The following is a 27,007-nucleotide window of genomic DNA, read 5'->3' on the forward strand; positions in this document are numbered from 1 at the left end:
CTCTTGTGTGTTTCAATTAATATTTGGCATTGTCAGTTCAGATTTTTTATAAGTGCAGTTTGGCGCCTGAATATGGAAAGCAAAGCATATGCGTGCAAAAAAGGCATTCAGTTGAAAACTGGAGTTGAACTGCATTCAGTTTTTGCCAATACTGCTTTTAAGTTTGTGCTATTTTAATAGTTTCCTGAAGTGATAGTGTTACTAAAAAAATACCCCTCTGAACTGGCATGTTTGCTTCTAGCCACAATGTAAATTTGGTTTGGTTATTTGTTAAAAATCCACATAGTTCTCTCTGCAAATGCATATTTGATAATTTTTTTCCCTGTGAATTCTGTATGATTTTAATAAAAAAGCCCAGAGCCTTTTTTTAACTCTAAAATAAGTCTCAACAGACAGAAAAAGGGGGTTTATCCATGTATTTTGATGTATAACATGATGTAACAGGGGCAAAACCTTTGACTTTTAGAACTGTGAAGATAGGTGATTGAAAATGGCCCATTACAGATCTGTAATGGGTACTGAATTAACATGCCGGGGTTAGTAGGTTTGGTTTTAGTTCTGTCATCATACTAGGGAACAGATTTCTTGCATTGTTTTAGTTGTTTTTTCTTGCATGTTATTTAAAAACAGAGCACCAATAAACCCAAGACAACAAGCTAAAAGAGGTAAGAAGAGTCAGAAAAATGTCTAGGTAAATCGGGATTAGTCTTGCTAACTTATGCATGTACTGGAGAGCAATTTATTCGTTCCATAAAATGAGACTCTGAAAAAAATTCTTCCATTTGCCATTGGCAGGCAGACCTGGTGCAGTTCCTCTGGGGTTGTTCCCTCAGTGGCAATAGCCCTCGATGTTTGTCTGCTGTCCCAGAAGATAGGAGGGCAGGCAGTGGTCCCTGGGGTATGGTGTATATATCCCTTTGAGCCGGAGGTGGGATGGTGCAGTCAAGTCTGCGTGTCATTGCCAAGCAGAAGATTCCAGTTTACCTGTGGGTTCTGGGATGACCATCCTCCTTCAGAAACGTTTTCTGACACCTTCATGTTCCCTTAGGTCAGGGATGTGAAGAAATACTGCATAGCCCTACAGAAAGACAGTGCCATTTGCAGGATCAGAATACAGCCCCACGGATTTTGCATTTAAAAAGAACGCGAAGCATAGATATTTAGTTTGATGGTAATTAACTTTGAACAGTGTACTGAAGTATTTGGCACATTTAGAAGTGTTTTAAAATCAAGGTTTCAATTTGTTTCTGAGAAATTTCGTAGTTAACCCAGTTTCTGCTCTTGATGCATGAGTGACTGGGTACCATATGATGAACTGTGTTATATAAGATGCTCAAATTGTTGATCCAAAATTCTAGCTATTTAACTCTTCTGGGATCTTAGTGTTTCTTGTTTTATTTTTGTCCTGTTTTCTCTTTTCAGTATTTGAAGTGTTGATATGAAGCCCTTTTCTGCCAGCGCTGTTAGCAGAAAGAACTTATGTACACCCATCTGCCTGTTCCTTGGGCATGGGAATGGGTTGCACTATCAGGAGCTTTTAACTGTGTGGTAGATTATTACAGGTGGGATTTTCCTGCCTTTCCCTCTGTTTCCTCTAAATAGGTTTGTGTCTTGCAGCAGGATATAGTGCAGTAAGAATCATCAGCATCATTGGTTCCAGCTGCTTCCTCAACAGAAAAACTACATTTTATTTGGATGAGATTTGCTGTCTCTGGAATATTTTGAAAGGAAAACATTTTCTCCCTTTCCGTGAATCTTTCATGCCCAGATGTTTGGGTTTTTATTCTATTTTATTAATAAGTCCAATACTTTCTTAGCTGTAGGGCTGCAATGCAGCATGCAGATGCTCCTGTTGGAGAACATTCCATGATATTGGAAGCTTAATTATCAAAGGGACAAAGTCAGACTGTCATTATGTTTTCCACTTGTTTTAAAAGGAAAAAAAGGCAAAAAGTAGTGTTTTTTTATAGTAAGACTGATGATAGGTTAACAACTGGAAAATACAAAGCTGCAACTCTGGCTGAACAAGGAAGATAATGATTGTTCATTAAAGATCGTTATTTTCTTCTAATATGAGATTGCAGTGTTTCCGTTTGTGGCTGTGAAGCCTTAATTGCAGTTCATAATTATTTATAAATTACAACTGTGTAGGCCCTTCCTATAGGAATCTGTGTTTATTGCAGAGAGTTGTGGCGGGGGAGAAGACTGACACGTAGGCTTGAAATACCACACAGTAATCTTATGGATATTTGAAAGTAAACTATGGGGTTTGTACTTAAAAGGATATTGTGAAACACAAAGCCAGAGAGGTCAGATTTCCCTAAATACATAGATAGTATGAGAAGAGAACAGTTGAATGGGATATTTTCTTGAAAAAAACAAACCAGCCCAATTTTCTTTGATAAAAATACCAATTTTTGACTTGTTTAGTCAACCCCCACCCATTATTAAAGAAGGTGCTGTCAGTGTTGTGTTGCTGACAGACTTCGGTTCCATGCAGTTCCATACCTCAGTTGCATGCAGACATTGTGTATGAGCACAGCAAGAATGGTTTTAAAATACAAGGGTATATTAAAATATATCTGTTATTAAAAAACATTAGTAAAAAATTAGGTAAGGCATTAGGTTACGCAAACACACACATGGTGTTCTTAGAATTACAGTTGAAGTGAGCGAGTTGAAATTCTCTTACATTTATGCTAAGCAAGAACTTCTCAGTTTAGGGAATTTCACAGATTTAACTGATAACAGCAGTACTTCCCATGCCTTTATGCAGTTTGTTTATGTAAAAAGCTGTCCTCCAAGCACAAGAAAAAATAGCCTCTTTGCTTTTTCTATGTTGAATAATGAGAGTTTTGTAGAGAATGAACTGTGTAGTTCTCTGGGACATGAGATTTAACCTGTCACCTCAGGATAACTGCTTTCCAGCTGTGCTCTCCCTGTGAATTTTTGTGTTCTGTCAGTGGTTTTCCAACAGATTTTGTGAAGAAGGCCAGGCTTAAAGCAGAGTATGTATTGTTGGTATTACCTGAAAATAAAGAATCATTGACCTGTTACTTAGTTAAAAGAGTTTCTTTGGCATGATTTTATGGTGCTAATAGAGTTGGTTTGGATTTGCATAATGATATACTCTCTCAAGAACAAATTATTCAAAACTCTGCTTTAGCATTTACTGTCTGTTTTACCAGCAACACCTCTGTTCCCTAAGCATTTTATAGCTCCTTAATCCACAGGTAGAAGTTATATGCACTTTACTGACAGGATGGGAAGCATGGAGAGATCAAATAACATGCCAAGAAATATGAAGTCCAATGTATCAAGTCCAAGAAAAATACAAGAAACGCTAACCCATTATTTTATTCCTTTCCTCATTTCCGTGTTGAAAGTTGGAGTAAAATTGTGTTGTTAGTTGTAACTAAGATTTGCTGTGGCAATTATTTATGCCCCATTGACTGTGGTCTTAGAAGTGCACACATGTAAATGCAGAAGGAGCACTTTCTTCAGTGTTGTCTAGATTATTTAGTAATAAAGCAGAGTTCATTTTCCTTGGTCTGGCATGGACAAGACCACCATGGACATAGGATAAAGTTTTGCTTGAATATGGCTTCTGAGACATATTAATCTAGTTATCTAGTGTCATTCAGAGGATAACATTCAAGTAGATGCTCTGGAAAGCAGAGCATGTGGAGACGATGTTGAAGCAATGGTTTGGGTCTCTGGATTGTTTAATTGAGTTCAGAGCTCAGCATGATGGAGATGCTATTTAAATTTATTGGGTTTTTAAGATACTGGTCAAAATGGAGACCTGGTCTTAACAGATGCAAACAGGAGGTTAAAACTCTTTTTGCTTCACGTAGATTGTAGTTTAGTGTGAAAATCAAAACTGGTAGAGTACGGATCAGCAAACCTCAGAATTTTTCAGTCATCTAAAATCTGGTGCAGTTCTTATAGGAGAAATTTAAGGTATTTGTTATAACAAGGGTCCTTTCTGGATATCGTCACACATCTTTTCAAGTTTTCTGCTATACTAAAAGTGAAACAGATTTGTGCAGTCTTAAATAGTTTCTGCACACCTTCTTTAGGTTAGAAGAGGCATACACTGAATTGCACAGACTGCAGTTATATTGCAGAATGCCAATGTCTCCAGTGTCTCCCAATAGTGCTGGGAACACCCTGCAGCTGATGTGCTCAGTGCTGTCAACATTTTCTTCAAATTGAGTGTTGCTTGTCTGGATAATGTTCATTTGTGTTTCTTCGTGCAGCACGCAGATGATGTTGGCTCCTGAGACACTGTCAATAAACCACATGAAATTCTGTGGCATGGCTCAATTCACAGGAAACCAGAACTAGCTTTGTGTAGTAATGTGTATAAAATACTAGTGGACTTTTCTCTTATGGTCCTTGCCCTCCTGAACAGTTCACAGCAGGTGACTGATACAGCCTTCGAGAAAGTTAGAAAATTCTTATCAGTGGTTCTTCAAATAATATGGTGGCACTTTATGCTAATTCAATTGTATAATTCATGTTTTACTCTTTAGCAGAAGAGGGCCCAAGTGCATAGGATGCTATATCTTTCTTGAGAGTGGCTGAGCATGCTCACTTCCCAGAGGTGTATGTAGCAAACCCAAGTGCTGTACAAGGAGTAGTTATATTCTCCAAGATAGTAGTTTTGTTCTTCAGCAGCTTCCATGCCCCTTGAGTGGCTCTTCAGCATCAGTTCATTTTTCATTGCAGTTAGCACTGTTCTCTTCTGCATTTTGCATCTGTAAAAAGGAGCATTGTGTTGTGCTTTTTCATTCATACCAAACGTTTTGACAGAAATTGGAGTAATGTTGAATAACTCCTTCTATTAATCTCTGAATTTTCAGATTGCCATATATGTTTACTTCCACGGCCTACAATTCTGTGGGAGGACTGTGCCATTCCATGTCCATAGGCTGCTTGAGATTTTCACATGAGAGATAATGTCTTCTGCATTTTCTTTCCCGAACAATCAGAGTACAGATGTTTCTGCCTTGAGAAACCAAGTGCAGCTTGGCTAGATCCACATAGTCTGTTTTTTATGAACAGAGTAGGTATGTGTGTTTGTATCGTTATTGTGTGTAATAGTAGTTTTGGCTGCTCTAACCAATGCAGTGGGAGAGGTTGGTATCATCTGTGCACCCTTTCTATGATGGATGTGATGCCCTCGCCCAGAAGATGCTGTCAGTGGAAAGTGGAAGGCTGCCACTGGATCTGCTAGGGATGATGGGTATATTTAACATATGTCATAATTGCTGCAGGAGAGAAGCACTGCCCATTTGCTTTTCTTGTGCAAGGTGTGTCGGTGGTGATGACAATAACCATGTGCTCCTGTTACACCTAAAAACCTAAATAAAGAGCTTGGGCAGCTTGCACTGGCTGATGGAAAGTTAGGAATTGGGTGATGCACACTTGGGAAGCAGAGAGCTTGTAAACAATATACAGTGATTATGTCTGTGTAGTGGGTTCTCAGGATGAGGTGAAAGGGAGCCAGAACAAACATTTTGTTGAAGCAGCAGTGGGTTTCTGTGGAGTGGAGAAGGAGAGAACTGTATCTTTCATCTTATGCATGGCTCCACACTGATAATGGTCTAACAGCAAATCGGCAGTGGCCATGTTGTGTTCTTCTAAGGTGTTACCTCCTTGCTCACACATCCTACATGGCACAGCAGAGTTAAATGAGTAACTTCCCTATCCTACTGCTGCTTGTCAGGGTGGTCATGTTCTGCAGCTGTGACTCACAACCACAGATTTTCCAGTGGTGTGCAGGGTTGCTAAATACCCTTTGGAGTGTAGCTGGATGTTGGATACTTGAAGTCTTGAGATATGCAGAATCCCCATGGTTTCTGGCAACTGCTCATTTCTCATACAAGTCACAGAAACACCAGTCAAAAACTTGTCATCTTTTTTTCAATCTGTTTAGTGTAATTTTTGCTATTACCAGCCATCTGCAAATTCAAATATTAACCCTTTGTTCCTCTGCAAAAATACTGAGACTGGATTCTGCTCTTACTACCTTGGTGTTATTTTGGCAAATAAAATTCAGAGCTCAGGTTTTTCTTTGACTGGTCAGGTTCATAGAGCAACATGATTAATGATTTCTCTTGACAGCTTCTGGTAATTATAGTTTTATTAAGGTCCAAAAATAAACAATGCAATCTTCTTATTTGCACTGTGAAACACAACTTGTACAACTTCTCCCAATAATTATCTCATCCAAATCCAGTAGCTTGTCACAAAGATCTTAGTACTAAGTTTTCCACTGGGATTTTACTGCATTCTGCCAGCACAGCCATAGTAAAATGCATGGCTCTTTAGTTTGTTTGCCGGGATAGAAAATAGAGGACCCAAATTAATTATTTCACTTAACAAGATTAATGGAAGGAAATGTGTCATTCTCCTTTGTGTTATCAGTTATTTATAGGATTTTTTTCATGTGAAATATACCTTGCTATCTGATTACTAGAGGCTATTCACTTTGTCATGGAACTACTAAACAGACCAATTTTTTTTTTTCATCAATTCAGTTTGTTGCTTCATTCCAAAAAGAAATAAACGGGAGGAAGAGGAGGAGAAGAAGTGTCTGTACCAAAACATTCATCATCTTTCTTTTAAACTGGACCTTGTCTGTAGTGTCTTTTGCAGTGGGTGCTGGCATTGGGGATATATTTTGCTTTATAGAACATTTTCTTAACAGGCTAGAAAAAACGCTGCTGGGGTTTGGCCGTATACCCTCTTTTCAAGACCAGTTTCCTGCTTCAGCTAATGCAGAAAGACTACGCCTCACTTTGGTTGTCCTCTGTTTGCCCCAATTTGGGGAGTGCTGTAACAAAAATGAAGTAAAAAGAAGCTTGGACGCTATTCCTAAACAAGCTTAAGAGTATCTGAAAATATCTCTAGGAATATAAATACATATAACTTAACATACAAACTCATTTTGTATGTCACTGAGATACACCAAAAAAGTGAAATACAGCAGCTGTTTGAAAAGTCACAATTGACCTGTACAAACATTGAAGGTAGAAAGTAAAAACAAATTATATGTGAGTATGTGTGTGTGAAAAAGATGCAATTAGATAAACATATTTTGAACATCTGGTTTTCTGTTTGATTTGTGTATGGTCTCCTGTGGAAGTCACCTTGAGTTTTTTAAGTGGTCTTTGAGTTATGGATTTCTCAAGAACCAGGATTCACTTAGCACTAATGCAATGCTATCTTGGAAGAAAGACAAATTATAGAATAAATAAAATAAATAAGGATCACATAGTAAAATGCAGGCCTTACCACTGAAAAAGATTAGGTATGATTGGTAGATATTAATATATCTAGTTTAAAATCTCTATGAGAAGCAAAACCAAGGCCTCGAAAACTTGGTAAGTACAAAAGGAGTTGGAGAGGTGAGCTATATGTGTGCACAAGTGCTACATTTTAAATTGCTTTAGCAAACTTTAAAATGTATTTTTAAAAACCCAGTTTTGTAACAACAAAATATTGCAAGTGTTTTTCCAGCCAGAAAAGATACCTTAAAGATATATTCAAGTCGATGCTGCCTTAACGTATAGGAAGTATAGACATTACTTCAGCTAAGTGTTTAAGCATGTGAATAGTTCAGTACTTGTCTGGGCTTCAATGAGATGACTTATTTCCTTGAATTTGGAGACATGCTTAAATCTCCCGTTGAGCTGGAGTCATGCTGCCAGCTCAGCCCGCCTTGCTTCTGTCCTCCTTTCATCCACGGAGAGGGTGGGTGCAGCATCCGACCTCCCACTGGGGTCTGCCCTTGTTGGCACCTGCCTTCTGCAGCGACCACAGTGAGAGCAGGGCAGGGTAGCTCAAGCTCTCTCCCCTTTTACACTTCTTTCACCTGAAAGCCAGAAATTCAAGCACAAGTCCTCCCTTGATTAAATGAAATTAAACCACTACTCACAAGCTGTTCAGTAACTTTCTCAAAAATGTTGATATGTGGGCTTACTCTACAGATAGTCCTGTTAGGAAATGTGTTATACACCTTAGTGAAATGCTGTACTTTAGCATCCTAAAGGATGCCAAGGGCTATCACAGGAAATGCTGCCCGTGGCTGTAGCCCCTCTGGCAGCACATCCGATGAGTTCTTAATGCCTGTGTGAGAACCAAAAGCATGTGGCCAGAGAAACAGATTGTATATAGAGAAAGGAAATGGAAAAAACCCCCAGTTTGTAGCATTTGCATGTCAGCCAGTGCTTTTGAGTTTTTCAAGGCATTACAGAAATATCAGTATTGGAAAAAGCAGTATTTCACTTCTTCTTTCAGTACAAGTTCCTCCAGGCTTGGTCCTGGCTGATGATTGCACAATACTTCATAAAATGCAGATATTAACGCAGGATTTAATTGTACTCTTTGCTTACTTTGCTCTCTCAGATTCTTTTTTACAGTGACCCTTTATTAATGCTGCATCTTCATATGTTTAGAAAAGAGAAATAACAGGTTTACTAGCTAAATATACCATGAGAGTATGGTCACATAACGTGTTAAATAGTCAAAATATTTGCTGTTTGCAATTTATGTGAGGTTCAGATGCTGGTGTCTTTCCCAGGACCAAATCTGAGAAAAGTGGAGAGGATGAAAACAAATGGATTTGATTTTTCTCTAGGTATTCCATCATGTAAGTGCATAATAGCTGAAAATCTTTATAGCACAACTACATATTGATACAACACAATGGCTTGCTTTGGTTTGCTTCTGAGACTCACATAACACTGCAGTGGATGAATAAATGCAGAAGTGGAAGCAGAGTTCCTGTTGCAATTGGAAAGGAGGCAACAGATGGAGCCAAGTGAAAATCTCTGGTCTTTCTAGTCCTCATTTTGTCTTGCCATCTAATCAGTATAATGGGATGGGTTCTCACTGGGGTCTCTGCAGGTTGTGAAAAATAAAAGTGATATCAAAGATCACACCTTATTATAGTTCTGCCAGTACTGTTTATTTTCTGCTCTCTTTTTCAGATACACATTTTCACTTTTCGACCCTTTAAGCAAGTTGGTTTAGCATTTTTGCACCATGCTAGTATAAAAGGATAAACACATAACTTCACTGGAGCTGGCTGAGCCACACTGAAATGTGTCAGCAGAGGTCCTGACCCATTCCATGCATACAAACATGCCAGTCTGTTAGGAAACAAACACAAACTTCCTCCCTTTAAACATAAGCTCAGCTTTAATGGAAAATTTCTGCATAACGTGAAGTACAATAGAAAGGTCATAGCTCTACATGCTGAATTTGCTGTTTTCCTGATTTGCTGTGGTATGGGCTGGGCTGCTTTGTCGTCTGAATGCATTTGTAATCTGAGAAACTTGAAATTGTTGTGCAAATAGGACTGATTAAAGTCTGCCTAATGAAAATTATCATTAAATAGCCTACATGGCTGTAAATATGAATTTTTTTATAAGTACTGAACTTGGTTTTGAGTTGTGATGAGGCCCAACAAGCTCCAGTTCCTTACATCCTGCCAGCCACCTCTGAGTTCATTATCTACCAGAGGAGAAGAGTGCTTTTGCAGTGATAGAAAATGATCACTTAGGGCAATCAAGAGATATCAGTATCTAATTTCACTTGAGTCCTTAAGGGAGGACTTAATCCTGATGCAGTGCACTATCTTTTAAATGTTCAGGTCTGAATGAACTCTGTAAGTGTTTCAGTGTCCTGTAATGTTATTAAAATTACATCTTTCTGTCTGAAGAAGCAGTGGTTACTGAAATAAGTGTCACAGAGTTTCTTTAGCACTATTGGGTTCTTAACTAGTTCAGCCCAACAGCTGAAGATGTGGAAAATAATTATTCTTTTAATAAAATGTTAATTTACAGGAAATATTTTACTCTTCTAAGCATCAGGATTTATTATATCTGCTGCAGAGGTGTAACAATAGGAGAATTTCCCTGGATGCTAAGGTGTTAGTGCACATCTTGTGAGCATCTCTAAGATGGGGAGATGATAATGTTGAAAATAGAAGGCATCAAAATTGTGGATTTGTAAACCAAAATCAGAAGTTACAAGACTGGAAATGTGAATGCAAATATGGACCTGCTCTTATAAATATAGAAGAAACTCGGACCTCTAGAGAAAAACTTGGGAAATGGGTGCAGCATCCATCTGTAGTCATTACAGAACAGTTAGCACAATGTTAAGACTCAAAAGAAATATGTGCTGCTGTGTATGTATATTATACTTGGTCAATTGTATGTATTTTAGAATAAAATAACCTCATATGAAATGGTTATTAGTTGCATAGAGCACTTCAAAGGGTTGAAAAAGCATCTCAAGGACCTACATAACATTCAGGAATAATGGCATTTTAAGCACTATTCTAAAATTTTTTGCAGGTTTTTTTTGATAGAAGATACTACATGTAAAGGCTTTTTTTTTCTTTCTCCTTCTTAATTTCCACTTTCTTCTCTATTAGGTTGAGATGTTTGGGTAAGAAATTGGGAAAACATCTTAAATCTGTTCTGTAACCTCATTTGATTTGAATGCAAATTGCTAGATTTGAATACAAGTAACTAATCAGTCATTCCTGTGCTGTGTTTTGAGACAAAAACGTGTGTTCTTCAGTAATACTGGCATAACAAAATTTGAGGGGAAAAAAAGGCAGCAACATCATTAAGATTCATCTTTGATAGCAGCTAGCTTTCATTCACGGTGTTCCGAGGGAAATGACATTCATCAGGTGTCAGGCTCACTTGGCTTCAGTGGCACACTTGAGAAGAGATCCTTTTTTCCCCCAAAGGCAGATTCCTAATGAAGCCCTTGAGGGCCGGCTGACTGTACCCCAAGGAGCATGCGAATCCTCCATGTAGTTATGGACCATCTGGGATATTCAGACTTAGCTTCAGGTATAAGCTAGTCTCTAGATCTTGCAGGTCAGGGTAAAGGGTGAAGTGGCTGGGGGTAGCAAGTGGTGGGTTATTCACACCTGCCTGCTGAGCTGGGTCTTGCACTGTTCTCTGAAGCAGCGGGTGCTGGGACTGGCAGTGACACTGGCATACTCTGATGTGGGCTGTTCCAGCTGGGGGACCTTGAGTCCAATCTAGCACTGGAAACCCTGGCTGGACTTATATCTAAAATCCATTAGTAGGTCATAAGATCATCACAGATGTAGTTTCAACCTGACTGTGCCACTGAGTTGGGAGATAGCGAGCCAGGCATCATTATGTGAGGGAACAGGATGTCTGGGGAGTGAGCGGGTTCTCCTCCAAGTCCTCTTTTCTTTCTTATTTGTTTTCTACAATAATTTTCTCCCTAAACATGTGCCTATCTGCTGTTTGCCTTCACCCCATGAGACTAATTGTATCCTGGTTTTTAAAAACTGGTTGTGGAACAACCGTAGGTTCCAGTGAGCTGCAGGTATCCATGCTGTGCAGAAGCAACAGTATCAAGAAAAATGTAACCACCTTTCTGTTGTGTAGCCTGTGGGTGTTTTTAGCCTTACCAAATGTCTGAAGGCATCTGAATTGCGTCATCTGTTTTACAACTGAGATTTTAAATAGAAAAGCACCAGCAAGACATAAAAAGTTTGATAATCCACAGCAAGACATACAAAGGTTTTTAACCACAGAAGACTGTAAGAACGGCATATATAGTGTTGGCACACAACATTCTTTTTTCCTGCTCCAGAAAAGGAGGGAAGCAGCTCCATGAAATGCTAATAATTTCACTGAGATTTTGAATAGACTAGACTTGAGAGCCTTTAGTATTTTTCCTTTTCCCTTTTAACTGCAATTTTGTTATTGTATTGCTGCCCCCATCTCTGCTAAATATGGCTTTTGAAATGTAAATCATATCATGTTCTCAGAGATGCATATGACACCCTCAGCACTGTTCCTCTTTGCACTTCAAAGAGCTGTGTGGTCACACTTTGCATCTCAGCAAAATCGCAAGATTTGCCTTCTGAAGATCTCCTTTAATGTGTACAATCAATCCCTGATAATGTATTTTGGGTTTTTGTTCCCTGGAGTCTGTTAATTTTAGTGTTGCTACAGGTCATCAGGAAACATAATCTCTTCTTTTTTTAATTTCTCAGTGAGTGTGCCTGAGGGGAGAGGAGCACAAGAGAGGAGAGACAATTGAACATCACCATTGGCCGAGACCTGAAAAAATGTTGCTGGATGAACACAGGATTAGAACTTAATTGTAAAAGAGAAAGAAAGTCTTGAGAGGCGATTTGCTTCATTTTCACATTCATCATGGCACAGATCCTCTGGCTGGCTGGTTGATGGAACTGTCCAACGCTTCCTATTTAGTTTCAGTGCAGATCCCTTCTGTGTACAGATCGAAAGACCTGGGATCAGGTGGTAACTGGATGGTGCCAAACATGGAAATGGAAAGAGAAATGGACTCTGACGAGCTAAGATGGAAGTGACTTGACAGCAACAAGCTCAGCAGTTGTCTCCAGTAAGGACAGGTTGAGACGGGAATCTCAAGCTTCGCTGGGAGAGCAGTATGCAGGAAGCTGGTTTTCAGGCCACAAATGCTTTCACAGGTAAGGATTTCTGTTCTAGTTCAGCTTACAGTTTTGGGACAGTATACTGGAGTTTAGAAAGTAAATTGAATAAGTCCCGACTGTTGCTAACATCTTGTAGTACTTTCAGTTTAAATAATATTTTAAAACAATTCACTTGAAGACCAGTTCAACATTTGTATTAGCGGTGAGGAACACAGTTATCTAGGTTTCAGCCTTCTGAAATGGATGGCCACAAGCCTTAGGGAAGGTTTAACTCAGCTTTCCTCATTAAAGTACTCATTAACAGCTTAACTCTGAGTGGTCTCTTGAGTCAATATAAAATGTAATCTATAAAGTTGCTCTTGAGCTCAACACGGGAGTTTGGTGGGGCTGCAGGATGGACATGATTCCTATCCGGAGGCTTCTCAGTAACATGTCAGTGCTGAGCTTTATCTTGTCAGCCAGAACACATCTCTGGGCAGAACTTGCCAGGTACCCTCTCCTTGTACTCCCTCCTGCCCCACACCATTGACCTGCTGCAATGCTTGAACTGGCAAAACTGGAGGGTTTAAATGATAGCTATTTCAACTGAATCTGGTGTATTTCCCTGTAGATGTATTGAAAATAATGTAATGAGAAAGAGGATGCCAAGGTGATGCGTCCTTCTGAGGAAAGCTCCCTCTAGTGTAAAGTCTGCTGGAGTTCATTCAGTGCTTTGACAGTTTGAGATGGTTTCTGATTTGAGATGTGGGAGAAGGAGAAGAGGATCAGAAGATTCTGCTGCTTTACTTCCACGTCTGCTGGCCAGCTGAGATGCTGGGAGAAATGCATAGAAAATCAACTGGGCCAACTTGTTTTAGTAGGTCTAGATAATGGATTAGTACCACAGTGAAAATTAGTGATGTGCAAGACATTTTTTTTTTCTAATTTAAAATTTTTACCTTTAGAAGAAGTTTTTTGGATTCTGGGTTGTATGTATGGGAAGATCATTTTCTGTCTTGGGCTGCTTGCTGTTCTAGGAGCTCTCCCGAGGAAGGACCCCCAAAACTCTTTATTTCCATGTGGGCAGGCTCCTACTTTGTTATCTCGCAAAGCAGATCCTCCCTCAGAGGCTGGTCTCATCCTTCTGGCTGCAGTGGGTGCGACTCTGTCCAGCTGTGCACACCAGTACATTGGTTTGGAGCAGTAGTGCAGTTCTGAACTGTCTCTGTTGCTTTGCATTGCTTTGATTTACAGCATGGTTTCCGTGTGTGTCAGTGAGATGTGTCCTGAAGGAGAGGAAGCAGGAAGCTTTTCTCCACATGTGCTCCAGTGCTGATGGGACATGTGAAGTCTGGGACCACTTCAGGGCCCTCCTGCCTCTGTCTAGCTAGCAGCACACTCCTCAAGCTGCCCACTGCCATTCTGGTTCTGTTTGTCCTTGCTGCTCTCTGCCAGCCCTCAGCTCATTCCTAAGAGTTTTTGTCACTCCTTTGCTCTGTACCGAAATTCCTACTGTGTGGATATCTGTTCTCTTCCTTACCCTGGCTGTCTGCTTTGCTGAAAACCCTATTATTTCTAGCACCCTTGCAATATCAGATTATTTTCTCTCCAGCTTTGCGCTCTTCTGACACAATGTTTGCTATCCCTTAGCTCCCAGAAGTTAGGAGTTGTTGGCATTGTGACTAGGGTGCTTGGGCAGCAAGGTGTCAGAAAGATTTGTAACCTCATGACTGCTGGTGGATGGAAAAGACCTGGAAAATAGTGCTGCGTAAAGTTCATGGAGATGAAACTAGGGTCCCTGAATAGTCAGATTGTGGTGACAATCCAGCAGATTCAGACCTATTCTGGAGACTTAGTAGCATGAAGGTTGCTTGGTCTCCCATAAGGAATTCTTGTTATTCCTTTGCAATTGCCCTCTGGTAAAGATGTTAATATACAAATTGAAATCTTGGCAGCTATACTAAAGAATTCTTAAACATTAAATAGCACCATACATTCGGGAGACTTGTAAAGGAAACAGGTCGAAATACAGTTTCTTTATATGAGGAGAAAAGTTCCAACTTGTATCAAACTGATATCCATATTTGCTTTTTGGAGATCTTTCTTGTTCCTGGTTAGATTTATATGATGTATTCAGCAATAAACAGTGGGTAGGTATGTATTTCTTAGAGAAATTCATTGGACAGCGTTATGCTAACTTTAGAGTTGCGATAAAAATGCAGTGGCAGGTGCATATGGTTGCTTCTCTGATCCTTGCTATAGTGCTCCTTTTGTTTTATTGGAATGCAGCTGTAGGAGAGAATAATAGCTGCTAGCGGCAGAGGGGGCATGACCACATGTTGAAGGGAGCTGATTTATACAGAAAAGCTTTGATATCTGAAACTTGTGCGGTGTCAACACTGAATCTAGCCATGCTAAGTGATAGCAGCTATTTCAACAATCAGAGTAATCATTTCAATTTACAGCTGACCAGAGTGCTGGCAAAAGAAGCCTGGGACGACAGTACCTCTGTGTAGCCACCTTAGGAGTATTTAATAAATCTCCTTTCCACTTTGCTAATTGCTGTGACCTGGAAAGGCTTACAGTTATGGCTAGGAGATATTTTGATCCTGTCTATGTGCTCATTTTACTGGCACAGATGCCAAAGCTGCCCTTTTTTGCAGATGGCTCTTGTCCCAAGAGATGGGCTCATCCAGTCGTTTTATCATGTATTACCGAACGATAGCGTTTGGTTAGAACCTTTTCACTTTACTGGCTAAATACTAAATTCAGGAGACCATGCAAGTATAATAGGTTCAGGATTACCCAGTGTAGAAAAAGCAATGGAAGGGAAGTGCTCCTGGGCTTGATTAGGAAAGAGATGGCTGAGCCTGTGATGGTAAAAGGCAATTTGAGTGATAGCAGTCATGAAAGGGCAAGCTTATCATTCTTCAGAAGGGTAAAAGGGAGAACTTGAGAATAAAAGGAATAGTATGCAAGGAAATAGATTGCATTCAGCTCATAGAACTAATAGGTGAAGTTTTTTGGGAAACAAACCTAGGAAATTCCGGCAATTTTTAAAGGAATTAACTTTTTCTTTTCCAGTCATAATAAAGAATATTAAAAGCACAAATAAAAGGTATCCCAGTAAAAAAGTGTAAGAGGAGACAAAATTGTATGATCTGAAAATTGAGGACTCATATAGAAAGTGAAAATTAGACATGCTACTAGAGATGAGTGTAAAAGAAGATTAGAAAAATGCAAGGGCCAAATCATGTAGGCCACCTCACAGAACAAAGTACAGCTAATAAAGGGCATGGTAACAAAGAAACGTACTACATTTTAAGTAGTAATAAGAGGAAGTCTGAGTTTCTGGACTTACTAGCTGAGGGGGAATGACAAAACTCATGATCTCATGGTGCAGAGAAGACCGCGAGTTCATGTAATGTTTTGCATCATTCTTTGCCAAAAAGAGTGACCTGTAATCAAGTGGCAAGAAAATAACTGCCACCTTGAAAAAGGTAAGAATTCCAACTATAGCAGGAAAAGAATAGGTTATAAACTAATGAGATAGGATAGTAAGTATTTTAGAACAAGCTGGAGCTTATTAAATTATCTCTGCAGTGTAGGGTGAAATAGCTGAAGCAATGTCTGAGCAATTAGTAGCTGCACTGGAGATTATTTGGAGGACAGTTTAGGTTCGAAAATCTGTGAAAGGGCACACACTGCACCTACATGTGAACATTTCTGGGTCCTTTGCTGTTCTCTTTGGAGTAGCTAGCTTATCTGAAATTTTGGGGAAAAAGGTTTGAATCAAATAGTCAACAGATTTTTTTTTTTAATAAATAGCCTGTAGATAATAATATGAGAAATGAATTTGCTTGTTTGTTTTTTTTTTCCCAGAAGGTACCTTGTCAGTGGAGCCTAATTTTCCTGTAAGTAGAAAATAGTATATCTGTATTTTTGAAAGTCTTTTCGCACTTTCATAAGCAAGGTAGCAATATGGGCTACAAGGTGGGTACACAGTTGGCTGGAAAGCTGTTCTCAGAATAATTACTAGTGATTCATAGTCAAACTAGAAGGATCTGTCAAGTGGGATTCTTCCCTAGATTGCCTGAAAATATTCAATATTTTAATTAATGATAGATGATAGAATCTGCAAGCAAAATTTCCAGATGACACCAACCAGGGAGAGGATGTAAGCCCTCTGAACACAGGATTAGACTTCAAAATAATGTAATATATTGAAGAACTTATCTAAAATAAATATGATGCAGTTCATCAAGGACAAGTTCTGAGTTGTGGCTGGGCAGGAATAATCAACTGTGCAAATCAAAATGTAGAGTAACTGGTGAGACACCAGGTCTGCAGAAAACAGATGGGCAGTTGCAAGAGTTCTGAAAGTGGCTATGAATCAACAATACTATGCCATGAATGTTATGCTAGAATATATGGACAGGAGTCTGTATGCAAAACAATTTTCCACTCTGCTTGCCATTTGTGTGGCTGGTGTACTATTTCTGTTCTGAACAGCACTCTTGGGGCCCGTCGGAAGCATCCAGAGAAGAGCAGAATGAATGGCCAGAGGTCTGGAAGACATGAGCCTTGAGAATTGAAGAAAATTACTAGAGCAGTAACTCTCAAACTTTCTGCAGGTGTTTTTCCTAGCTTTCCAGAAGCACTGCAGATTTGTGTCAGGACATGTGTCTGATGCACTGAGCTACATGACAAGATGCGACTGTGATACAGCAGTGCTTTGGAGTGACGGTCAGAAGGACCTCCTTGCTTGCACTCTTCAATTCCCATGAAGTTCTACACCTTCTACCTTGGCCACTCTCAGTGCCATAGCAGTGGTGGGGATTCTGGACAACCACGGTCTGTTTGTAAATCAGCCACTTATCTTCAGTAGTGTTTTGAGTGCTGGTTTAAGATAACAATGTGATTCTGAAATCAGCTCTCCATCACTGGGGACTGCGTGGCACAGGGACATACAGGATTATCAAAGGATGAGGAGAACACTATGTGACGGATTAGGAATTGATGTATGAAGCCTCCTGACCTTGTGAGGTCAGTTTAGGCTCATCAAGATTTTATTAACTCCGTCTCAGCACAAGCTCTGTCAGACCTGGGCTGACTGAAGGCATTCCTGCCTTGTGACCCTCAGCACTGCTAGAGGGATTATTAACTGTGGTACTGTGGAAAGCAGAATAAATAGTACGAGGTTGCTCTGTGCAGTGGGCCCCTGCCCTTCAGTCTAGCACTGACTTTTCCTGTCATCTTCTGATCCTGTTCTGCCATAGCTGCATATCTTCTCCCTCATACCTTTCCCTGTGGAAGGGATGGCACCCTCAGATCTTTCCATAATGTCTCAAGGTCAGTGTCACCAAAGCTTGACCTTGGGTTGTATCCAGAGAGACCAAGTTACTCCCAAGGAGCAACTCCTCAGCTTGGCTGATACTCTCCCAGGCCCTGCTTTAGCAGAGAAACAGAACTCATCTGTTTGGAGATCCTCATGCTCATAGAAATACTGCTTGGTGGAGTTTCTCCAGTCCTCCACCTCTGTGCTGTATCCCCCAGCACTCAGGACTTCTGTTGCATTTCTTGTCCTGTATTTCATGGTGTCCCAGCCTCTCTTCACCGCTTTTCCCATCAGTGCCCACACCCCCTCTCTCTGTTATGAGGCTCCTCTATTCCTCCCTGTTTGGACATCTGGTTTCACTTCTGTTCCAGATTCCCTACCCTTCTGGTAATCTTCTTGCTTGTCACTTCTTTCCTTCACCTTATTTTGTTTTCAGACCTCTCCCACTTCCAGACCAACTCACTGCAACCTGATTCCATGTTGTGTAAAAGCCTCTTCCCCTCTTTTCTAGGCTCAACCCTTCCTCTCCTCATCTACCCTTCTCTCGGGGGAATACCTTTCTGGACTCCGTATCTCTTCTGGTGGTTTGTGTGGAACCTTTCTTTGCAGGAAGGCAATCTAAGAGCCTGCCATTCAGTTTGGCTTCTCTTTCTGCATCTTATTTTGCTTAACTGCTGGCATTTTGGGTGGAGATGTCTCTGCCATGGGGGTGGTAGTGCCAGAATAGGGAGGCTCCCTGAAGGGATTACATGGGAGACTAGATAAATTGCTCCAGCAGATTGCATATGACCTAGTTGGCTATTATTCATTTAGAGAATGGAAGAGCAAAGGAAGATGTGATAACCATTTAAAAATATATGGAAATTTCATGTAAAGAGGAAAGTAATAGAAACTGTTTTCCAGTTCTGCTGGGGATAGAGCATGAAGTAACAGTTAAGCTTACTGTAGTGGAGAGATTGAGGTTAGACATTAGGAAAATCTTTCTAATGGTAAGGATAGTTAAGGACTGCAGCCGATTGCCTAGGGAGGTTGCAAAGTCTCCGTCACTGAAGGTTTTTAAGAACAAGTTAGACAAATATCTGTCAGGAGTAGTTTATGTATAGTTGATTTTGCCCCGGGGCAGGGGAATGGACTTCATGAGAGCACTTCCAGTCTTTCTTTTCTGTGATTCTGTTATTGCTGGTTCCCTGGATAATAAATGTACATTTTTAAAGTTAGTAACCCACCTGTACTACTCTATCATCTCAGTGTTAAAGTAGATTCTGTTGAGCTCTTCGAATAATTGATAAAGGATAGATTAAGAGACGTGGGTGTTTAAAGTATTAACTCTCTTTTTGCTGGAGCATTACGCTATTGCATTCCTTATAGCCTGGCCTTCTTTAGACATCTTATTTTTGGGGTGTGTGACATATGTTTCTATGTCTGTGCAACTTGTATAGAAATATTTTAATGTTACAGAAATACTGCATCTACTCTTCCATTTTACAGTATGCAAGTATTTTAAGAAAAACTTTTGCCACTCTTAGACAGTGAGCATATTTAAAAGGTAATTTTTAAGAATAACGAAAAATAGGACAAAGCTAAAGTAACCACCCCTTGAGGTTGTTTTCTTTATTATGAATAAAACTGTGTAAAATTTACTTAGCATCAAATATATAACTGGTATATCTGCTGCTGAAAGTAGCCTTCTTCCTCAGAATTATAATTGAGGCTCAATGTAAAATAGTAAAACAGGTTTGAAATGTCTTCTATTAAGCATATAATGTAATTAATATTGAAAGCAGTTGAAAACTCATTTATACATTAATACAGGTCTCCCACATTGCTACTATCATTATTTGCATGATTTTTGAGTACAGATAAACATTTCATTTAAAAAATGCAACTTGAATATGTAGCAGAGCATCCTCCCCACTCTCCATTCCAGTTTCTGCCTCATGAAGCTGGAGTGGCCTTACTAGAATCTCTGCAATTTTCTTAACAATTGCATTCTTATTTTATGGATTTTCAAGGTTACTATGTCACTCACAGATAACTCTGACTGTCTCTCAGTTCTTGGGAGAGACAGATTGCTTTTTGCAATGCCCTTTACTCAATACACAGATAGTAACAGATCACATTCCATTGTATTCCTTAGATATTTTATTTAGAGTGTGCAAATTTTGGACTACAGATAGTATTCTCAGCAAAAACACATGGAAGAAGATATAACCTTAGTCTCTAAGAGTTTGCTATCTAAATATGTTCAATTTAGTAGCATTCAGCAGTACTGTTTTAAGTATGGTAAAGCACAGTTTGGAAGTCTCCTCTTCAGGGCTAAGCACTTTTAATAGAATTACAGAAGAGTGTGAAACTGTGAAAATCAATTCACGAGCACTGTTGCCATGTGACAGTGATAGCTTTTGGTCACAAACGAGTTCTTCTGTTGTCCTATAGATCAGTGACTAGAACAACAATGCTTTCTGGTTTAGATTGTCCCTCAAACCTAGGAGGTTGGCTTTTAAGTTTTGATCCCAAACTTTGTGTAGGTGAATCATTGTGTTTTCTTCTTTCTTTCCTTTCGCCTCAAGACAACAGATAGTTCTCCTCAAACATCTGGTTAGAGGACTGTTTGATCTGTAACTTGCCTTTGCAGATTGAACTGTGGCAGTCCTTATGCAAATAGAGGGGCATGTCACAGAGGCAAAGGACTTCACATTTTAAATGCTTCTCCATTCAAAGTTATATTTAACTGGGGTACAAGACCTTCTTCCCTATTTCCTTGTTTCAGTGAAGCACTACATCCTTTTCCACTTGCTAAAGGGAATTTGTATGGCAGTCACTTCCTGAAGGTGGCCTTGCCATGAGAAGCCACCTGGAGCTCAGTGAACGGGGAGTCAGAGAAAGGCAGAAAAGAAGCAAAAAGACTCTAGAGGAAACACAGTGGTGTAGTGCCCTGTGAAACAACTTGAGGGACACTGGACTTGGAAAAGGATTCTCCACAGACCTGGAACTGCAGACTACTGCATCACTGTACTCCATTCATATCAAGCATCATCCTAAAATTATTAATCTGACCTGGAAAGATTATTTTTATAATTTTTAATTAAATTTTCATTAATATTTGAGTTAATTTAAATTCCATTTAGAAGTCCTTTAAGTTTCAGTCTAGGTGTAGTCTCGGCTACACGTGCATGTTTCACTTTTCTTCTGACCATCCAGAGCCAAATGAAAAGCAGTAGATTGGGCACACCAGGGCAAAAGAAGGATCAAATTGAGAGAAACATCATGGCCAATGCTATTATTAAATTTATTTTATGAAGTAGTGTATTGCTGGAAATGGCAAACTTCTTCCCAGAGTGGGAGAAAATGCTCCAACATGTTCAGGGAGAATGTTAAGCCTGGATCCTCACCTTTGATAACCATTTTTAGCAGATGATATTCAGCTGTAGCATTACCATTTGCAAAGCTGACGGTTCTTTGGAAATGCCCATCTGCCATTTCTCATTTCTTAATAGTACATGTCACGGTGCCTTCGTGTGGTACAACTTAATCAGCCAAATGGCCAATTCCAGACTGAATATGACAATAAATTTAGCTGTAAATATGCTATGTTTCAGCATTTAATCATAATAAAAAGGCAGACTTTTTGAAAGGACAAAATGGATACATAGTCCCTCAAGTAAAACTCAGAAAATAAAAGCAGTGAAAATTGATTGTTAATTTGACAGTGTATACTTTCTGTTAATTCATTCTAATTAACTAGGAAACCTTTTTTTTTCCTTTTTTTTTTTTTTTTTTTTTTAAGAGAAAAGGTGGGATATGACACTTGGGCTGTGCCCATGGCTGGCTGAGTTTATTTTTGCTGCTGAAAAGACCTTTTGCATGCTGCTGGTGTTCCCCAGCAGCAGGAGTGGTGCTGCTGCCTTGCCTTGGAGCACCAGCATGAGGCAGGCTGGAAATGCATTTTGTTACAGACTTAAAAAAACTAAAAGAGGAAGCCTAAAACCCAAATCAATGCAAAGCTACTGAAGCACTTGACTGTGCCCTTTTGGAAGCTGAGGAGGTACAGTGGCCAAGTGGAAACATAAGCGATGTTAGCCAAAACCTAATTTTATTCATGTGAAAATGATGCAGGATGTTCCCATGCACTTGGCTCCAGGTGGTGGTGTTTCGAGTGAATAGCATGAGGTGAAGCTTTGGTCTAATGTTTTGCTGCTTGGTTTTTCTGTAATGTCAAGCAGGCCCATTTGACTTGATATTCTATCAATTTTTTGTTACCATAAAATAAATAGTATGGATTAATATTACGTTTCTTTCTTGTATGCTGTGGTAATGCCTTTAAAAATCAGAGATTGCAGTCTGTGTAAACAGAGATGTGAAAGTATTTGACATTGCAGAATAAATGTGGTGAAAAAACCTAAAAGTTACTGAGGAGAACATAATACCCTATATACAGAGTTAAATGCTACATTTACTTCTCTGATATTTACAACCTTTTGCTTTTTAACAGAAGAGGCCAGGAGGCGTGGGTATTTATTTACTTACTAGGCCTTTTTTTGTTTCTGTTTGGTTTGGTTTTATGGGTGGACACAGTCCTTCCTCTGAGCCTTTCTATGAATGTGTGTGTTCCGGTGCCTTTATCAGGTACATCTCTCATCCTGGGGCTTGGCTTTCTTCGTTAGGACTTCGTTAGGGAGCAACACAGATCCACCCAGGCATGCACCCCACGCTGTGCCTCTCCCTGGTTTTCTCCCCGGGGGTTGCCAAACCTCTACTCCAAGCCCTTTCTAGAGGGATACTCACACCCTTTTTAATTACTACTCAGCCCTCGGCAACAGCGAAAAACCAAAATGTTCAGTTTCTAATAAGATCATTACTTGCTAATATGGTGTAGCCTTCAAGCCCTTCCAACATCTTACAAATACCCAAAGACACTCTTTTCCCTGTGGGAATATGTCACAATGCTGATATAGCTGTAGTAACATTGCTGCTTTCTGAGACACCTGTTTTCCAAAGCCATGTTTGTGCTGATTTCTGAAGAAGAGGACTTTGAGCAGGTGGACTTTGACAGAAGTATCTGTGAAAGAATCTAGAGCCCAGAAACTTGGAGTTTGATATCAAACAAAAATTCCTCTGTATCATATTTGAATCCTTTCCACTATAATGTATTATGATCACCCCACTGTCATTTGACTATAAAACTTACCCAGTAGTTTGACCTGCTGAATCCCTAAACTTTCTTTGAAAGCCATCAAGATGAGTTTCCCAGGGGTTTGAGCAGATGTATCAGTATGTGGATGGCAAGCAGGGACACTCCTGCTCTCCACAACCACAGGTTTGTCTCCACGCTCTCACATGCCAGGATTAGCAATCTGCTAGCAATGGAGAACAGATTGAGCAATATGTCTTTCATACATTGTGGGGTTTGATTTTATTTCTTAATTTTTTTTATGCTGTTATGTCCTCTGCTTTCTTGCTTTCTTTACTAGAAAGTCTCTCCCTTCTGATTTAAGGGCAAGAATAGAGGAAGCTTTGTTTGAAGAGTGAGGAGTTACCAATGAAGATTTTTTATGATGAAAACACCCAAAAAGAGTCCTAATCTACAGCCAGCATCTAAGCAGCATCTTCAGTCCATGTCTCTGAGGATAAACTCCTCTCTGTTGTTAGAGGGTAAAATAACTTGGTTCAATGCCATTTGATGGCCGACAATGCTGCATGCCTGTGTTGTAGGTGTACATATGCTGAGGTGATGGTAGGAGGACCCAGGTCAAGGTACTGGCTTCAGAAAAGCCTGGAAGACTGGCTTGGATATGAATTGCTCATGAATTGTCTGTTTTTCCTGGAGGCTCAGATTATACAAACCAGTAATTTATACTGGCTGAAGACAGATTCACAACCTGGCTGTGTACTTGCTTGGTCCTTGATTTAAACGAAAAAATTGGAATGTGTGCATGAGTATCCATTCTTTCCCCTTTCTGAGCTTTATTATTCTTGATTTGTTTATCTCAAAAGAAATACTTACAGGATAATATCTGCTTCCAGTTACTCAAAGAGAGAATTTGAAGAGACACATGACTTGCCACAACAATGCAAGAATAAGTTCAGAAAAGCTTCACTCTTCTTAACTCAGGATGTAGGTGACATCTGTGAACTGAAGACAGTTCTTTTTTTTTTCTGTAGCGATCATAACTTTTGTGCCCAAACCAGTGCTTTTTATATAAATTGTTGGAAAGTTTCTGTGTAATAAAAGGAATAGTGATAAGCCCAAACAAGAAAGGCAATAGGTATGATTCTTGGAGATGTTTTTATTCAGCGCCTTCTCTAGTGTGTGCATGGAAAAAGTGCCATAACATTAACGTAGTGACTTTTATGTAATCTCTCAAGTATGTCACTGTTTTAAAACCATGTTATTCTCCTTTTTTATGTAAACAAGTTAATGTTCTCTCAGGCATATGACTCCTGCTTGTAATGATCAGTGTTGCACCAAAGAACCTTTGACTGAGATGAGGACCTGCTGTGCCAGAACAGTGAAGGTCATCTCCTTTTAAAACCTCAGCATCTAAAAAAGGCAAGATAGAAGCAGAAAGAAAAAGTATCACTCTCCTGGGTTTACAGATAGACAACTAAGTCACAGATGAAATATTGGCGGGGAGTGAGTTAGGGAGATTGGCAGATCTGAGAATGAAAGCTACAGCCTCTGAATTTAAACCTGGGATGAAGGGTGAGATTATAACCAAAAGCATTAATGGACCTAATGCACTATTTTCGCATGTTTCCTCTGTTGTATCTTTGTACTTTTTACTTGCTACCATGAGGAGAACAACGTAAGTCAGTAGGATTTCTTGTGGAAACCGCAGGCTTGCATTATGCCAGAATTGCTGGAAAGAATTTCTGTGAAGAAGAATTACAACTGCCCATAAAATATGTGACACAAACAACCCTCCTCATCTGCGAGTATTAATTGTGCATTGAGAAGAAGGGGGTGCTGGAATACCAGACTGCTTGAAGGATATGGAGTATTACTTAAGGGCTTAAAAAAAAAATCTGTCATTGAATTGCCAACTAGAGAGTAGGATTATTGAAATTTATGGAAAAAAAATTAGATGAATACACATAATGCTGTCCATATTGGTTTAACTTCTTTTTCAAAGGTCTTTAAATGCAAAATATGACTTCATTAATGTAATGCAGGCAGGCTTATTGGTTTGTTGCTTTATATACGTATGGATCAGACAATGTGGTATCTTAAGACATATTTTGAATAGCCTCAAAAGGCCTGTTTTTTATGTAACTTGCTTTATCTGAAGGAAGAAAGGCAAGTTTTATGGAAAGATCAAATTTCATACTACAACTAGTGGTCTGTTTGGAAGGCAAACAAACAAGATACCAAAACCCACAAGTATTCGGGCATATGAGCCCTTCATCTCCAGGAAATCTTTAAATAAGCATTCAAGATTCTTCAGTTTGCTGAGGGCCATCTTCTGCTGCATAAGCAAAACAGCATTAAAACCAGACATGGACAACCAGCGAGGATAAAATTCTCATGCAAGTGAAATTGGCTGTTAGCATTTTGCTTTAAGTCAGTATTGTGGTTGTGAACAAAATCCCCCAGTTGCCCCCATTTGTGGCACTGTGGTTCAGCTCAAAGTATAGTTTTGTTGCTACCAGAGTAGCCAGTACTGCTAACAGAAGGCTAGAGAAAGTGGAGTTGCTTTTTTCCAGCTGTTCAGTACCTGTGACCTAACAAAGAGGCAATGGGATGCTGGATGTGTTAATGCAAGAAAGAAAGAAAGAGAAGTGAGACCTAGGGACAATGCCTAAAACTGAGGTGGTCTTGTGGAATTTCACCCTGAAAGAAATACGTGGTTGAGCCTGCCACCTGGAAAGAGTGTTCCTGGAGAGACAGAAGAATGACATCAAAGCCTGACTTGTGATGGCTGCAGAAGGTAAAGCTGAAGATAAAATTAGATGTGCGTACAGTGGTTAACGTGATTCTTTTAACAGTGGTTGCTGTCATTTCAACCACACTGAAGTTCTGCCAACAGTGGATTAGAAAAACCTTTGAATACTTGTACAGGGAACAAACTCTTGAAATCTTATCCTTAAGCTGACAGTCTTGAAACAGTTTCAACTGGGAAAGAGCTACTTTCATTTTTGAGAAGAGTATCACAAATCTAGTGTGCTCATTCTTAGTTTTTATGTTCTTAAATATAGAGCCACAGTCAAAAAGTTAGATCAATGTGAGACTGTGTAGACATTACATGATGCCAAGCAATGAGTTCCCAGATATCTATAAATAAACTCTTGGTGCGCTCCCATTTTCCTTTCTCTTGTCTTCACTATTATCCCACGCGCTTGCCCCCAGGGTTTCTGTACTTTTTTTACAGAGGCACCAGTAGTAATTCTCTTTTCCTGAATGTTATTCTTGAAGAAAATAGATCAATTATGCAGTATAACGCTGGTTACATTACAGCTAATAGCTATAGCTGTTAACCTCACATGTTCTTTTTACCTTTGTGGTAATAATGAGTCATTAAATTAAGTGGAGCAGTAATCCTTGAGATATAAAAGTAGAAATCATTTTACAAAGGCATTCCAAAGTGAATTCTTTTATTAATATTATGCAATATTGTCAATATCGTATGACTATTACGAGGTTTAGAAAATGCAGCTTAAACTGTGAGGGTAATGTGTAGAATACCTGCAGACCTTGCTGCAGCAGGCATGCCTTTATTGTGCTTGAATCTTCCAAGATTGTTCTTTGAAAATTAGAAACAAAGAACAAGTTAGTCTTTGTATAAATGGTACAAGAGATCCCATTTTAATAGCACTTGAACAGTTGTTAAGAACACTTGGTTTCGCCAAATGCATCTACCAGAAGAGACAAAATTGAATAATATGTCCAGTTCACTTAGGAGTATTTCATGTCTCATAATGTTGAAAAGGGACCAGATATGCCTTTAGTACAAGGGAAAGGTACATTACTGCTCTGGTCCACTATGGAAATGTATTTTCCAACCACTGTGTAGATACTCTAATGTAGTAGTTAGTAATCTTACCTGACACTGCTATCATTGTTGATTAAGAATGACTGAATTTTTTAGTGTGAAGTGAGACAATAACCCTTCCCTTCCCTTCCCTTCCCTTCCCTTCCCTTCCCTTCCCTTCCCTTCCCTTCCCTTCCCTTCCCTTCCCTTCCCTTCCCTTCCCTT

At 39.5% G+C, this 27,007-nt stretch overlaps 1 protein-coding gene across 3 annotated transcripts in view; it reads left to right on the plus strand.

Annotated features, from left to right (window-relative positions):
• LDLRAD4 (low density lipoprotein receptor class A domain containing 4) overlaps nucleotides 1-27,007 on the plus strand; it is a 246,518-nt gene that overhangs the window by 59,822 nt on the left and 159,689 nt on the right. For all 3 annotated transcript variants that reach the window (XM_018081925.2, XM_018081916.2, XM_029959315.1), the window contains one exon: nucleotides 12,074-12,532. In XM_018081925.2, the coding sequence (XP_017937414.1) occupies nucleotides 12,493-12,532 (40 nt within the window). In that variant the 5' untranslated portion in view covers nucleotides 12,074-12,492. The remainder of the gene's footprint in view (nucleotides 1-12,073; nucleotides 12,533-27,007) is intronic.

Source organism: Manacus vitellinus, unplaced genomic scaffold (assembly GCF_001715985.3).
Source record: "Manacus vitellinus isolate BGI_N305 unplaced genomic scaffold, ASM171598v3 scaffold_1_pilon, whole genome shotgun sequence".
NCBI classification, from domain to species: domain Eukaryota; kingdom Metazoa; phylum Chordata; class Aves; order Passeriformes; family Pipridae; genus Manacus; species Manacus vitellinus.